This window comes from Microcaecilia unicolor, chromosome 1 (genome assembly GCF_901765095.1).
Source record: "Microcaecilia unicolor chromosome 1, aMicUni1.1, whole genome shotgun sequence".
In the NCBI taxonomy this organism is placed as follows: Eukaryota; Metazoa; Chordata; class Amphibia; order Gymnophiona; family Siphonopidae; genus Microcaecilia; species Microcaecilia unicolor.
The window spans coordinates 569778990-569792022 of record NC_044031.1 but is presented as its reverse complement, the minus strand read 5'-3'; the positions used below and the strand labels follow the sequence as shown (position 1 = coordinate 569792022).

At 44.2% G+C, this 13033-nt stretch overlaps 1 protein-coding gene across 2 annotated transcripts in view; it reads left to right on the top strand.

The window, feature by feature from the left end:
* TRPS1 (transcriptional repressor GATA binding 1) overlaps positions 1-13033 on the top strand; it is a 593514-nt gene that overhangs the window by 128011 nt on the left and 452470 nt on the right. The window contains exons 1-2 of one of the 2 annotated variants that reach the window (XM_030218239.1): positions 11189-11275; positions 11932-12131. The exons of the other annotated variant lie outside the window; for it this stretch is intronic. Coding sequence (XP_030074099.1) covers positions 12122-12131 — 10 coding nt within the window. The 5' untranslated portion in view covers positions 11189-11275; positions 11932-12121. Of the gene's footprint in view, positions 1-11188; positions 11276-11931; positions 12132-13033 lie in introns of those variants that run through there. 2 annotated transcript variants of the gene reach the window in all.

Here is a 13033-nt window from a genome sequence, read left to right as displayed (position 1 = left end):
TTCGTTGAGGGCTTTGTAATAGAAGGAATAATTGAAATCACAAGGTTTTGTGAAACAGTAGTTCTGCTATGGAAAGTGGTCTGTAAAGGATGTGGTATAAGGTCCTTGAGTTCAAAGTTCCTATAATTCACTACATTTTAGAAGTGTAAAACTGAGGGATACCTGACAAAAGAAAAAAGAAAACCACTGTTTATAGACATTTACTAGACAGCTTTCATTGTCAGAAACATCTGCCTCATTCATGACTTTGTTTTTTTTTTTTTTTTTAAATTAATTAATTTATATTGATTACAACTCAAATGAGAAATAATACAAAAACTGGTAATTCAAAATAGTGAAAATAACAATATGTGTCAAAATTGACTACAAATGAAAATTATACAGACTTTGTCCGAAATATATTAGGTAATTTGGATCCAAGATGATAAGAAAATAAACAAGAAATTAAGAAAGTATTATGCTGCAGATCTAAATTATTGCAACCCATCAGGTTCTCTCCTGCCTATCACTACAGTGCGCTCCTGCAACTTAAACAGTGATATTTACCTTCCCTTTAGCTAACAAAAATTCTTCCAGTTGCTTAGGATCAAAGAATTGAAATTCTTTAGTTTGAAATAATACACAACATATACAAGGAAATTTAAGTACAAAATTGACGCCCAAGGCCAAAAGTTCTTGGACGAAGGGCCGAAAAAGGCCTTACGCCTTTTCTGTGTTTCTCTAGAAAGATCAGGAAATATTCTAACTTTAGATCCCACAAACTGTGTATCTAAATGTCGAAATGAAAGTCTCAATACCGCATCACGGTCTGATTCTTGACTTTGTTTAGGAATGATGATTTCTGAATTAAAGAAAAAAGTCAGAAATTTACAGACTTAGGGCCCTGTTTACTAAGGTGTGTTAGCATTTTTAACGCGCCTACAATTAGTGTGTGCGCTGTGTAGGCACCTATAGGGATATTGTAGACGTGTACACAGTTAACACGCGTACATAGTTAACATGCGTTAAAAATGCTAATGCGCCTATAACGCGGCTTAATAAACAGGGCCCTTAAAATATTATGTCCTCTCAAACAGGCGGTTTTCTGTCCATTCCATCTGGCTACAGAACATGTGTAGAGTACACCACCTACAGCAAACTGAGGTTACAAAAGCTTCCTAGAAGCTGGTAAAGCTCCATGGTGAGGGTATCCAGCTACAGAGCCAGGGTGTCCTTGATCAGTCTCCTCACTGTAGTGGTGACAGATATGCCATGTGAATCTAGGTAGGACATTTTGAACAAGTAAGGCTGAACATCCTTTCAGCTTCTGTCAAAACCACTGTCCAGTTTCCATGCAAATGTATAGGCAAATACCATTCTGTGAAAGTATATTTTTCAACAGTTACCTTTCATAGTAAGAGGGAGCTCTGAGTGTAGATCCTGTTTAAAATTTGTGTCTGCTATAAATCGATATATTTATGCACTGAAGAAAGTACATAAACGCTAGGTACTGCCTGAGTCCCGTCAGTACTAAAAAGCGCTTGATGGAAAAAAATGGCGCTTTTTAGTACTGGCAGGACTCGAGCAATTCTTAGCGTTTATATGCTTTCTTCAGTGCATATATCAACGTTCATCGTGGAATTGTGATTATGTGCTCTTTTAGTGGCATATCTGCATTGCTTTTCAAGGAACGCTACAAGCTTTTGTGAGCTCTGATGCAGATGATTCATCGCTGAAACACGGCCCGTGTCGGGTCTTCTCAATAATCTTCCATTGTCTCGTTCCTGAAGATCCATTTGTGCTTCTTTTGTTTTACTTTGGTTGGTGTACTTTGGATCCTCTCTTTTATTTTCTTGGATTTGTAATTAATTACACAAATTCAGCTTTCTTTTAAATGTTTGGCTTATGACTTTAAGCTGGTAATTACAGTTTGTCTATTTAAAGGCTGAAAAGAACTTGTGCTACATTTTTATTATATTTTGACAAATGTTGAAACGAACACGTTGAATAAAAAAGACTTCATTTAAGTGAAGTGCTTCCATAGCCTTTTCCAATATCTATTAGTTTACATTCTGTTTTGAGTTTATTTTGTGAGCATGTTTGCAGATGAAGTGTTATAATGAGTCCCACAACCTGTTTGCACAGATGGGAAACTCTACCTTGAAATTTCCCATAGCCTTTCTTTTAAAGTACCATCAACTTCATCAGATGACACTCTCACATAAGTGAATTCAAAGTCACAATCCATGACTTGTGTTGCCTCTGTTCCCATGGAATAGATCCCTTCCTTCTTGTAGTGAAACTTCCAGTGCTCTGGTGGAAGAGGATTGTTACCTTCCACCGACACTTCCAGCACTTCTGACTGACAGTTTTCAACTCGCCTTCAAGGAAACTTTGCTCTTGACAAACCTGTTTTGTAAATTAGAAAAAGAGTAAGAAACTCAAAAGGTGTTAAAATAAAACTGAATTCAGCTGCTTTTTATGAGCAAGGATGAAAAATTGGCACCTAGAAAGGCAACCGCAATGCCTGAAAAGCTCATATACAGTAATATTCTTGGGAAATTCTTACATTGGTCCAATAAAAAGGTATGTCACTGCCTGCAAAGAACTCAATAACAGCAAATGTAAGAAAATAGCAAGGCAAATCAACTAAGAGAAATTTAAGGCCTGACCATTGTCACAAAATGAAAAAAAAAAAAGCTTTACTAAACCAAACCAAACCCTTAGAACAAATTAAGAATACAATAAATGGTGGAATGTATTCATATGTATTCGTTTCTTTCCTTGAGTCCTACTAGACCAGTCCATAGCAATGGGTTGTATTCCTTCCTGACCAGCAGATGGAGGCACAAAACCTGATTCCAGTGACATCGCCAGTATAAGGGCTGGTGCCTGCTGGAATCCTTTAGTATTGCTTTGCCTAAGCAATATAGGATCCAGACCAAAAAAAACACCTTTTCGCATAAGGAAAAAGCATGCAGAACATTGTAATTAATGACCATAATCCCCCACTTCAAGTGAGGAAGGAGCACAACACAACCCCTAAACAATCTCTAATACCACAGTCTTCCAGAGCAAGTCTTGGCCTTGTCTAGCAGAACTACAGGAAAGGAAATTAACAGGTATCAATAAATTTCACTTTCCTGTATAAGAGCAGTCACTTAACGGTAGGGGGAAAACAAGACCTTCTGAATGACTGCGCTGCCAAAGGCTGCATCCTGTTTGGCCAGGATGTCTACCTTGTAATGCTTTATGAAGGAATGCAGTAACGACCAGGTCATTGCTTGACAGATATCTTATGGTGGAATGGCCCGAGCCTCTGCCCAACATGGTGCTTAGGCTCAGGTCGAGTAAATTTGCAACCCCACCACAATAGCCTTGCACCTCACTATGTAGGCTGCCTCAATGGCCAATTTAATCCAGCAAGCTATGGATGCCATCTCCCCCTTGCGTGGCCCTGAAACAGGACAAAGAGCTTATTGGACTTGCAAAAAGGATTAGTCACCTTCAAAATAGCCTAACACCCTTCACATATCCAGCTTATGGACTGTGTGGAAGGAGTCAGAACCATTGCTGTGCTTGAAGGCTAGCAGAACCACTGCCTGGTTTAAAATGAAAAGGAGTCAATAGAAACAGAATAAAATAAAACAAAAAAGGAAATGAGTGGCGGAGTGGCCTAGTGGTTAGAGCACCAGTCTTGCAATCCAGAGGTGGCCGGTTGAAATCCCACTGCTGCTCCTTGTGATCTTGGGCAAGTCACTTACCCCTCCATTGTTTCAGGTACAAACCAAGATTGTGAGCCCTCCTGGGACAGAGAAATATCCAGTGTACTTGAATGTAACTCACCTTGAGCTACTACTGAAAAAGGTGTGCGCAAAATGGTGTCCTGGCATGTGAGGGGGACCAGTGCACTACGAATACCCATTCTTGGAGATAGACGCCCATGGAGATGGGCGTTCGCGTTCGATTATGCCCCTCCACATGAGCTGCCAAGAGGGCTAATAATGTGCTCTCCACCCAATGACAAAAGCCCACACCACCTCCAGGGTCACCACTGCAGTCCTGGTCCCTCCTTGCTTGTTGATATAAGGCACTATGGTGGCATGGTCTGACATCACCCAGACAGCCATTCTTGCCAGGCTTGGGAGGACAAGTTGAGAGCCAGTGGATGGCTTGGGTCTTCAGGTGATTGAAAGGCCAAAGTGCATCCTTTGGAAACCACTTGCCTTACACTACCTTGCCCTCAAAGTGCACTTTGCAGTCTATCAGGCTGACATCCATTGTGACCATTACCCTGTCGAGGGTCCAATGAAACCCCTAGGCCAAATGAGCTGAATTGTTCCACCAGGCCAACAGTTTCTATAAGGTTGGGCAGAGCAAAGCTCTTTGCAACAGTCTCATGTGCACTGTGGCCCAGAGAACCACTTCTATGGTCATTGACACCGACCCCAGAAGCTGCAGGTAATCCCATGCTCTGGGGGCCAGTTATGCACAGAAATTCATGTTCTGGGCCTGAAGCTTGCAGATCCTCTTTGGATGGAAAACCATGCTGTTGCTTGTGTTAAAGCAAACCCGCAAGTACTCCATGACCTGGAAGATGTTCAACTGGCTTCTGGCATAATTCACCATCCATCCGAGACATTCAAGCAGTGCCATGACCAAAGCCATAGTCTCCTTGGACTCTTTTTCCAAATTTGCTTAGATGAGCCAGTTGTCCAGATAGGGGTAGATTCAAAGCTACTGTTAGCGAAGAAAGGTCACTATCGTCACCATAACTTTGGAAAAGGTGCCATGGCAAGCACAAAGGGCATTGCTCTAAATTGATAATGGCTGTCCAACAAACAGAACCAGACATAGCATTTGAGAGATTCTGGAAGGAGAATATGCATACAAGCCTTTGTGAGGTCCAAGGTGAGAAATTCATCTGGCCTCACAGCCGTGATGACAGGCTGCAGGAGTTCCATGCGAAAATGAGGTATCAGTAGGGCTGTATTGACTCCCTTGTGATCTAGAAGGGGCTAATGGACCCCTTTCTTTGGGACCATGGAGTACCTGCCCATCCTCTTCTCCAGGAGGGGAACCGGCTCCACAGCTCCTTGGTTCACCAAACATAAAATGTGGCATAGACCAGTGTTTCCCAACACATGGTACACAGCAACTGACAAGAAAATGGATTCTTCTTACCCCCTCTCTCTTTTGTGTCCTTCAAGAGTGGTGATTCAATTTGGAGCAGGCACAGAAACTACATGGGGCACATACAGAGCTCTCTGTAGTGAGAAATTTTCAGGGGTATGCAGCAGGAAGAAAACTGATCCCCCTTGCTCCCTTCCCCATTTTGTGCAGACCTTCAGTGGTGGCAGTTGAATTTGGAACAGGTGCAGAAACTACATGGGGTATGTGCAGAGGAGCTCTATTGGAGCTATGTGCAGCATGCCTCTGTAGCTTCTCTGCAGAGATCTGATTCTGACCCTCCACTGCCAGAAAGCCGCACCTTTTCCTTGGCTCCTCTGAACCCCAGAGCCATGCATGTTGAGTCAGGAAACCCCATTTTACTGTAGTTGCAGCTGTGCTCCATGCTGACCCACCACTGACAGAAAGCATCACCTTCCTCTGGCCTCTTCTAAACCCTATCCTGACCCTGGAGTTGAGTCAGGAGATCCCATTTTATCCCAGCTGCAGCCTTGCTCCTTTGCTTGCCACTGCCAGAGCTCTGCTGTAACTCATCACCGCCAGAAAGCAGCACCTTTCCCTGGCCTCCTCCGAACCACTGGCTATGCAGTCAGGTCAGGAGACCCAATTGTGGCTGCAGCTGCAGTCTTGCTCCAGTTCCTCAGCCCAGAACTTGCAACCTCAGAACTGGGTAAGGAAAAATAACTTTACTGTGGGGTTGTGATGAGTGCATACAGCAAAAGTGATGATGATGGGGAGATGAAAAGGTGGGGTACAGAGGGGAGATTTTGAGCTAATGAGGGGGAAGGGGAAGGATGAAAAAAAAGAGGGGAATGGGTATGCATTTATAAAAAGGGGTAGGAGGGGAGAGAGAACAATGTAAGGGTATGGCATGAAGGGGGTTTGGAAAACAAGAGAACACGGCAGAGAAGGCATGAGCAGAGAGAAGGGAGTGTTTGTGGGGTAGGCACATGTCAGAGTTCAATAGAGCTGCTAAGCTCCTCTTGTTGTTTCTTTGAGGGTAGGAGTTGATAACTTGGAGCTTCTGAGTCTTTCTTCCTGTATTTCTAGGGGATCCTCAGAGAAACAGCAAGAGGGGCTTGGTGGCCCCATTGGAGCTGTCAAGCACCTCTTATTATTGCACTGGGTTTGAGAGGTGATATTTTGGGGATACCAAGCCTCTCTTGTTGTTTCTCTGGGGCTGGAAAGTGATATGTTAGGTCTGCTGAACTCTTCATCCTGTTTATTTAGGGGTGGAAACCTCCTAGCCTCAGAGAAACAGTAAGAGGAGCTTGGAGGCCCAAACCTATAAGCTCCCACTAAGAGGTGATATACTGGAGCAGTCGAGCCTCTCTTGCTGTTTCTTGGTAGCTCGTCTTGTTGCTCTGGGGATGTTATGTTGGGGCAGCTGAGCCCTTCTTGCTATGTCTCGGGTGGGTGGGTGGGTGGGGGAATCCTTCTCCCAAACTTAGAGAAGCAGCAAGAGGAACTTGACAGGAAAGTATAAACCAGAGACTGGGGCCAACATGATTAGAAAAAAGACCAATAAACAAAGATAGAAAAAGTAATGTTATTTTCTGTTGTGACTAGAATGTCAGTTTTTGGAATGTACATTTGCCAGAGCTAGTTTTAGATATGAGCATGAAATATAACAGATAATGCTGTGCTAATTTCCTAAGCACAGAATGCTAAAAGAGGTAGCAGACCATACTTTGGGCTCCTTTTATAAAGCAGCGATACCGATTAGCATGCACTGAATGTAGAAGGACCCCTTTGAGTTTAAGTGACTGTGGTTGCATTCCTTGTATATTCTGAAAACAGTTTGCACTTTAATCTATGTACTAATTTTTAGTTTTCACTTGGTATGTGCATAGAAAGGGGTCTTGGTTCACTGCAGCCTATTATAAAAACAAACAAAAAATTGTTCACAAAAGTGGTGAAGCTGCCCATAGTGACCAATCGAGTTTCATCGTTTATTCTCTGGAAAAAGGAAACAAGAAATTGGATTGGTCTGTATGGGCAAGTCCTCCATTTTTCTGAATAACTTTTGGGCCAGTTGACTTTTTGCAAATAAACATTTTGGACACTCTTACTCCTTGCTTGCGCTGGTCTTTTGGACTTTGTTCTAATTCACCCCTTGGTTTGTCATTGTAGTGTGTGTCAACATGCTATGCATGTACACATCATTCATCACCCCAATCTACCTATTACATATAAATTATGAAGTATTACTAATTGTTCATCTGCCGGTTGGTGTATATGATTTGGTGTCCCTGCCCAAAAGTATATGAGTGGAGGAGTGGCCTAGTGGTTACGGTGGTGGACTCTGGTCCTGGGGAACTGAGTTCGATTCCCACTTCAGGCACAGGCAGCTCCTTGTGACTCTGGGCAAGTCACTTAACCCTCCATTGCCCCAGGTACAAATAAGTACCTGTATATAATATGTAAGCCGCATTGAGCCTGCCATGACTGGGAAAGCGCGGGGTACAAATGTAACAAAAAAAATATGTGGGTCACGCTATCAGGCTAATTTTCGAAAGAGGATGCCCATCTTTCAACACAAATCGGAAGATGGGCGTCCTTCTCACAGGGTCATCCAAATCGGTATAATCGAAAGCTGATTTTGGACGGCCCCAACTGCTTTCCGTCGCAGGGACGGCCAAAGTTCCTGGGGGCATGTCGGAGGTGTAGCGAAGGTGGGACTTGGGCGTGCCTAACACTTGGATGTCCTCGACCCATAATGGAAAAAAAAGTGTGTACCTGATGAGCACTTGGACGACTTTACCTGGTCCTGTTTTTCTTACGACCAAGCCACAAAAAGGTGCCTGAACTGACCAGATGACAACCGGAGGGAATTGGGGATGACCTCCCCTTACTCTCCCAGTAGTCACTAACCCACTCCCACCCTCAAAACAAATCTTTCAAAATGTTAATTGCCAGCCTCAAATGTCATACTCAGATCCATTACAGCAGTATGCAGGTCCCTGGAGCAGTTTTAGTGGGTGCAGTGCACTTCAGGCAGGCGGACCCAGGCCCATCCCTCCCCCTACCTGTTACACTTGTGGTGGTAAATGTGAGCCCTCCAAAACCCACCAGAAACCTACTGTACCCACATCTAGGTGCCCCCCTTCACCCATAAGGGCTATGATAGCAGTATACAGTTGTGGGTAGAGGGTTTTGGGGAGCTCAGCACACAACGTAAGGGAGCTATGTTCCTGGGAGCAATTTATGAAGTCCACTGCTGTGCCCCCTTGGGTGCCCGGTTGGTGTCCTGGCATGTCAGGGGGACCAGTGCACTACAAATGCTGGCTCCTCCCATGACCAAAGGGCTTGCATTTGATCGTTTCTGAGATGGGCGTCCTTGGTTTCCATTATCGCCGAAAATCAGAAATGACCAAGTCTAGGGACAACCATCTCTGACGACCTAAATTTCAAGATTTGGACGTCTCCGACAGTATTATCGAAATGAAAGATGGACGTCCATCTTGTTTCGATAATACGGGTTTGCCCACCCCTCCATCGGGACGTTTTGCGAGGATGTCCTCAACAAAACTTGGCCGTCCCTTTCGATTATGCCCCTCTATGAGACCTGTCAGATCTATAATTGTGGAACACCTTAGTAGGATTCACACTGGTGTGGTTGATGCCCCCCTGGTGCAGCACTGGACCTCTCAGAAACATACCTTGCAGGATTTGCGATTTGTAGTGGCGGAGGTTCAAGTGCTTCTGAGGGGTGGTGATGTGGCATGCCATGTATGGCACCAGGAACAAAAATGGATTTACAATTGGCATACATCTGAACCTTGGGGCCTCAGTCGTGAAGTAGAATAGTGGGCGTATCTGTAATACTACTTAACTACTTAACATTTCTAAAGCGCTACTAGGGTTACGCAATGCTGTACAATTGAACATGGAAGGACAGTCTCTGCTCAAGGAGCTTATAATCTAAAAGACAGGTGTACAATCTAAAGACAAGTGTAGAGTCAATCTGATAGGGCATACTATATTTCTCGAAAGGTTATGTGCCGAAAGCAGCATTGAAGTAATGTCATGTTGTTCTGATTGGCTGGTTCCGTGAGGCGGTTCTGCTTTATTTGAGTGGCCTTCCAGATCTGGTCCATCAGTGCTTTCCATTTCTGTTAAGTGTTGGAAGCAGGTATGTTGCCAGTTCTGTGTCGCTGTTAAATACCTTGAATATTCTGTAAAATTTGATTATATATACTAGAATCAGTTATTATACTTGTGTACATTTTGCTAATTTCTTTGTATGTTGTTTGCTCATAGGTGATTTATGCTGTACTTAAGAGAATCATTTTTTGGGTTCCTTGAAAAGCATTCTGTGAAATATAGTCTGTGTTGGGACCCTTGTGCATCTGGAAAATGTTAATAATCATTTCTAGTTGCTGAAGAGTGTTCAAATAAAGATGTTTTCTACAAATCGGTGCAAGTTCGTTTTAGTTGCTGAGCGTACACCATACAAAGATGTTTTTCTTTTTTATTTTTATTTTAGCCTTGTTTTTGGAAGTATTTTTTGAAGTGTTGCCTTTTGGGATTATATACAGGTTGCATCTATTCAACCCAGCATTTTCAATGTAGTTAGGCAGTTCACAGCTAGCCCAGTAGTACCAACAATAATAATTTTATTGGCTTTTATTATATCTGATGTCCCCTCCCTCATTATCTTACTTCTGTTTAGATCTCATTTACTGTCTTTTTTGAAAATGAAGTTCTATTCCTCTAAATTATATGTTGTAATTTTTAGTTTTGTGAACTGCAGAAGGCGGTACAGAAAATATCTAGTAACCCATTCCAGGGACCTTGCCTAATTCACTATGGCACATCACCCACTAGACCAGGGGTGTGCAACCATTGTCCTTGAGGGCCACAACCCAGTCAAGTTTTCAAACTTTCCACAATGAACATGCATGATATCAATTTGCATACAATGCTTGCCCCTACACTAGACTAAGGCAGCTGCTTATATGCTCCAGGAAGAGAAGAACATCCTTTAGAGATTCAGAAAATATTATTCACCTAACTTGTGTTGCCAAAGTAATACACACGGAAAGTAATTTTACAACAGAGTGCTAATTTAAAAACAAACAAAAACAAAAAAACCCTCCCACTTCTATTTTATAAAGTTAAGTTTTATGTTTAGCTGGCTTTATACAGGAGGCTCCTACAATAATCCACAGCAGTGCGCAAATGCTCTCACAACAAAGTTACACCTGGTTCAAGAAAACTGCAGCCATGTGCATGCACCTTAATGATGGCCCCTGCCTACACATATATGCTTATACAGACATACAATTTTATTAAAAAGCCCTTTCCACCTGTAAAACATGCATTACACACTGAGTGTACTTTATTCAAAGTGGTTAAAAGGGAAAATTATTTTCCAAAATTGCAACAACACTAAAATAACGCTATAGAGTATAAAAAGAGTCTGCATTTACAGATTCAAAGGTAGCAAGCGTAGGAATGCAGTGCATGGGCAAATCAGTGCAACGCAGGAATCTAGGAGATGCTTTGTAGGCTTGTGATGCTTTTTGCTGGACACACCAAGACTTATTGCAAACAGCTCTTCTAGAGGAGAGCTCTCTCTTTAAGGATTTCCAAGGACGGGTACTGCGCCGTTCCTCCAGGCAGCAACCAGGCGGGAACCCCAATGAGGTCGTAACCGGCCCGATTCATCAACGTCTCCAGTGTGGTGAAAAGCAAAACCAGACGCTAAGCAACCAACATGCGACCCCCCCCCCCCCTTATCTTGATATCTCGCCCTGAAATCCAAATCCCCACCCCGGTCTGCCTCTCTCCCTCGCCGTCCTACCTCCAAACTTCTTTAAGATCGCCGGCGGCAGCTACTGCAAATCATACAGGTTGCCTAAGACCGGCCCCGAAGCCTTCCTTCCCGGCGTCCCGCCCCCCTGTGACGTAACTTCTTTCCCTCTGCCGCGTCCCGCCCTGCAGTAAATAGTAAGGCGCGTCAGAGGGGGCTGGACGCGGCCGAGGGAAACAAGTTGCGTCAGAGGGGGCGGGGCGCCGGAGAAGGAAAGCTCCGGGGCCGGTCAGAGGCGACCTGTATGAATTGCTACCGCTGCCGGCGACCTCAAAGACAAGTTTGAAGGTAGGACGCGGGGGTGGGGAGTTAGAGAATAAGGGAGAGATGCCGGACCGCGGGCGGGGTAGGGGAGTGGAGTGGAGGGAGAGATGCCGGACCGCGCACGGGGGGGGGAGATATGCTAGACTAGGGAGAGTGGAAGAGAAAGGGAGAGACGCCAGACCGCGGGGGAGGGGAGAGGAGGGGTCCCCGGGTGCCCGGTCTCCGAATGCATGTGACGAGGGGTGCGCGGCGTGTGAGGACAGTTAAATGCGCGTGTCACACGCCTTATACGTGTGACTGGGTATCTCTGATTGCGGCGTGCGTGGCGCTGACGAGCGTGCAGGAGCTGCTTCTGCTGCTGTTGTTGTTGCTGTCTGAAATGTGGGGGATCCAGAGCCCGGGGGAGGCGAAGGGAAAGTGAGTTTCAATCGGCAGAAGACGGCGAGCCGGAGGGGGAGGGGAGGAGAGAAAGCGCAGCAGAAGGGCTTCTCGGGTTTCACAGCCATTTCCATTCTTGTTTGGGTCAAAGGCAGGAGACATGGAAGTTGGCTCCTTCAAACTGCAGTAGCCCCTGGATCAGAGGGGTCAAGTTCAGACGCAGAGGAAAAACAAAGCTTTTTTTTCCCCCCCTTCTCCCGCTTTCTTTTTTTTCTCTCTCTCTTTTCTCGCTCTCTCTTAAGTAACTTTCAGGTCTCTTGCTGTGTGAGGAGGGAAGAGAGAAGACAGAAAGAGAGAGAGCCCCTGAGCTGGAAAACTGCTTTCCAGCCTGGTCTCCATGCACTGTTTCTGCCCCCCTCCTGAGCCTAGTAGTACAAACTCCTGGAAGTTGGTGGATACCATGAGCAGCTGCAGGGGCACGGAGGGACAATCATGAATGGTAGTAAGTTTTGCACAACTTTTTTTGTTTTAGTGCTTTCAACTTCGTTGCTTTAGTCCCACCAGGAGAAGCCACCATGGTAATTTCTACACGATATTAAAGTGGTTAAGGGAGCCAACCTTTTCACTTGTTCCCCTCCCCCCCCCCCCCAAAAAAGAGAGAAATTCTCCTCCTCCTAACAGTATAAGCTTTGTGTCAAAAGTAAAGTTCTGCTAGAAGAAATGATGTGTAGTGGCATGAGTTCCTGGAATTTAAGAAAAGTCTGATGTGCCTTTTCCACTGCACTTCTCTCTGACCCAGATGCAAAGGACATAATGAATGGTGACTTCCTAAATTGGTGAAAAGAATTGCTGATTATTAAAACACAAAGTTATATATTTTTTTTATTTCTGATCAGTGTGGATTGTGCATGCAGTTTGCAGTAGCTGCTCTTCACTCACAACCTGAAATGAGTCATTAGGCTTTATTTGTAGTGCTTGGCCATCAGTGGCTTCTTCTTAGAAGGGATATAGTGAAAGGCAATATGACTTAACAGCATTGCCTTACAGCAGCTTTATAAAGAACAAGTTATTAGGCTGGTTAAGGATGCTGGTGTGTGTGTGTGTTTTTGTGTTTCTCCAAATGAGTTGTTTTTGGTTTTCACGTGAGAAAGTATATATTACCCATACAAATACACACATAGATATGTGTACTATCTGCATCTTGTAGTCAGAAAAATTGCTTACAGCAGTGTATTTCTTTCTTTCTTTTTTTTTCTCTCATTACTGAAGTAAAGAAAATAGGTTTTCAGCTGTTCAGGCACCCTGGAAAGCACATTTTAAAAGGGGAGGAGGTAGAGGGAAGGAAGGAGTGTTACTGATCGAAAAGCCAAGCGCTGAAGTTGTCACCCCATTTAGCGTCTGGAA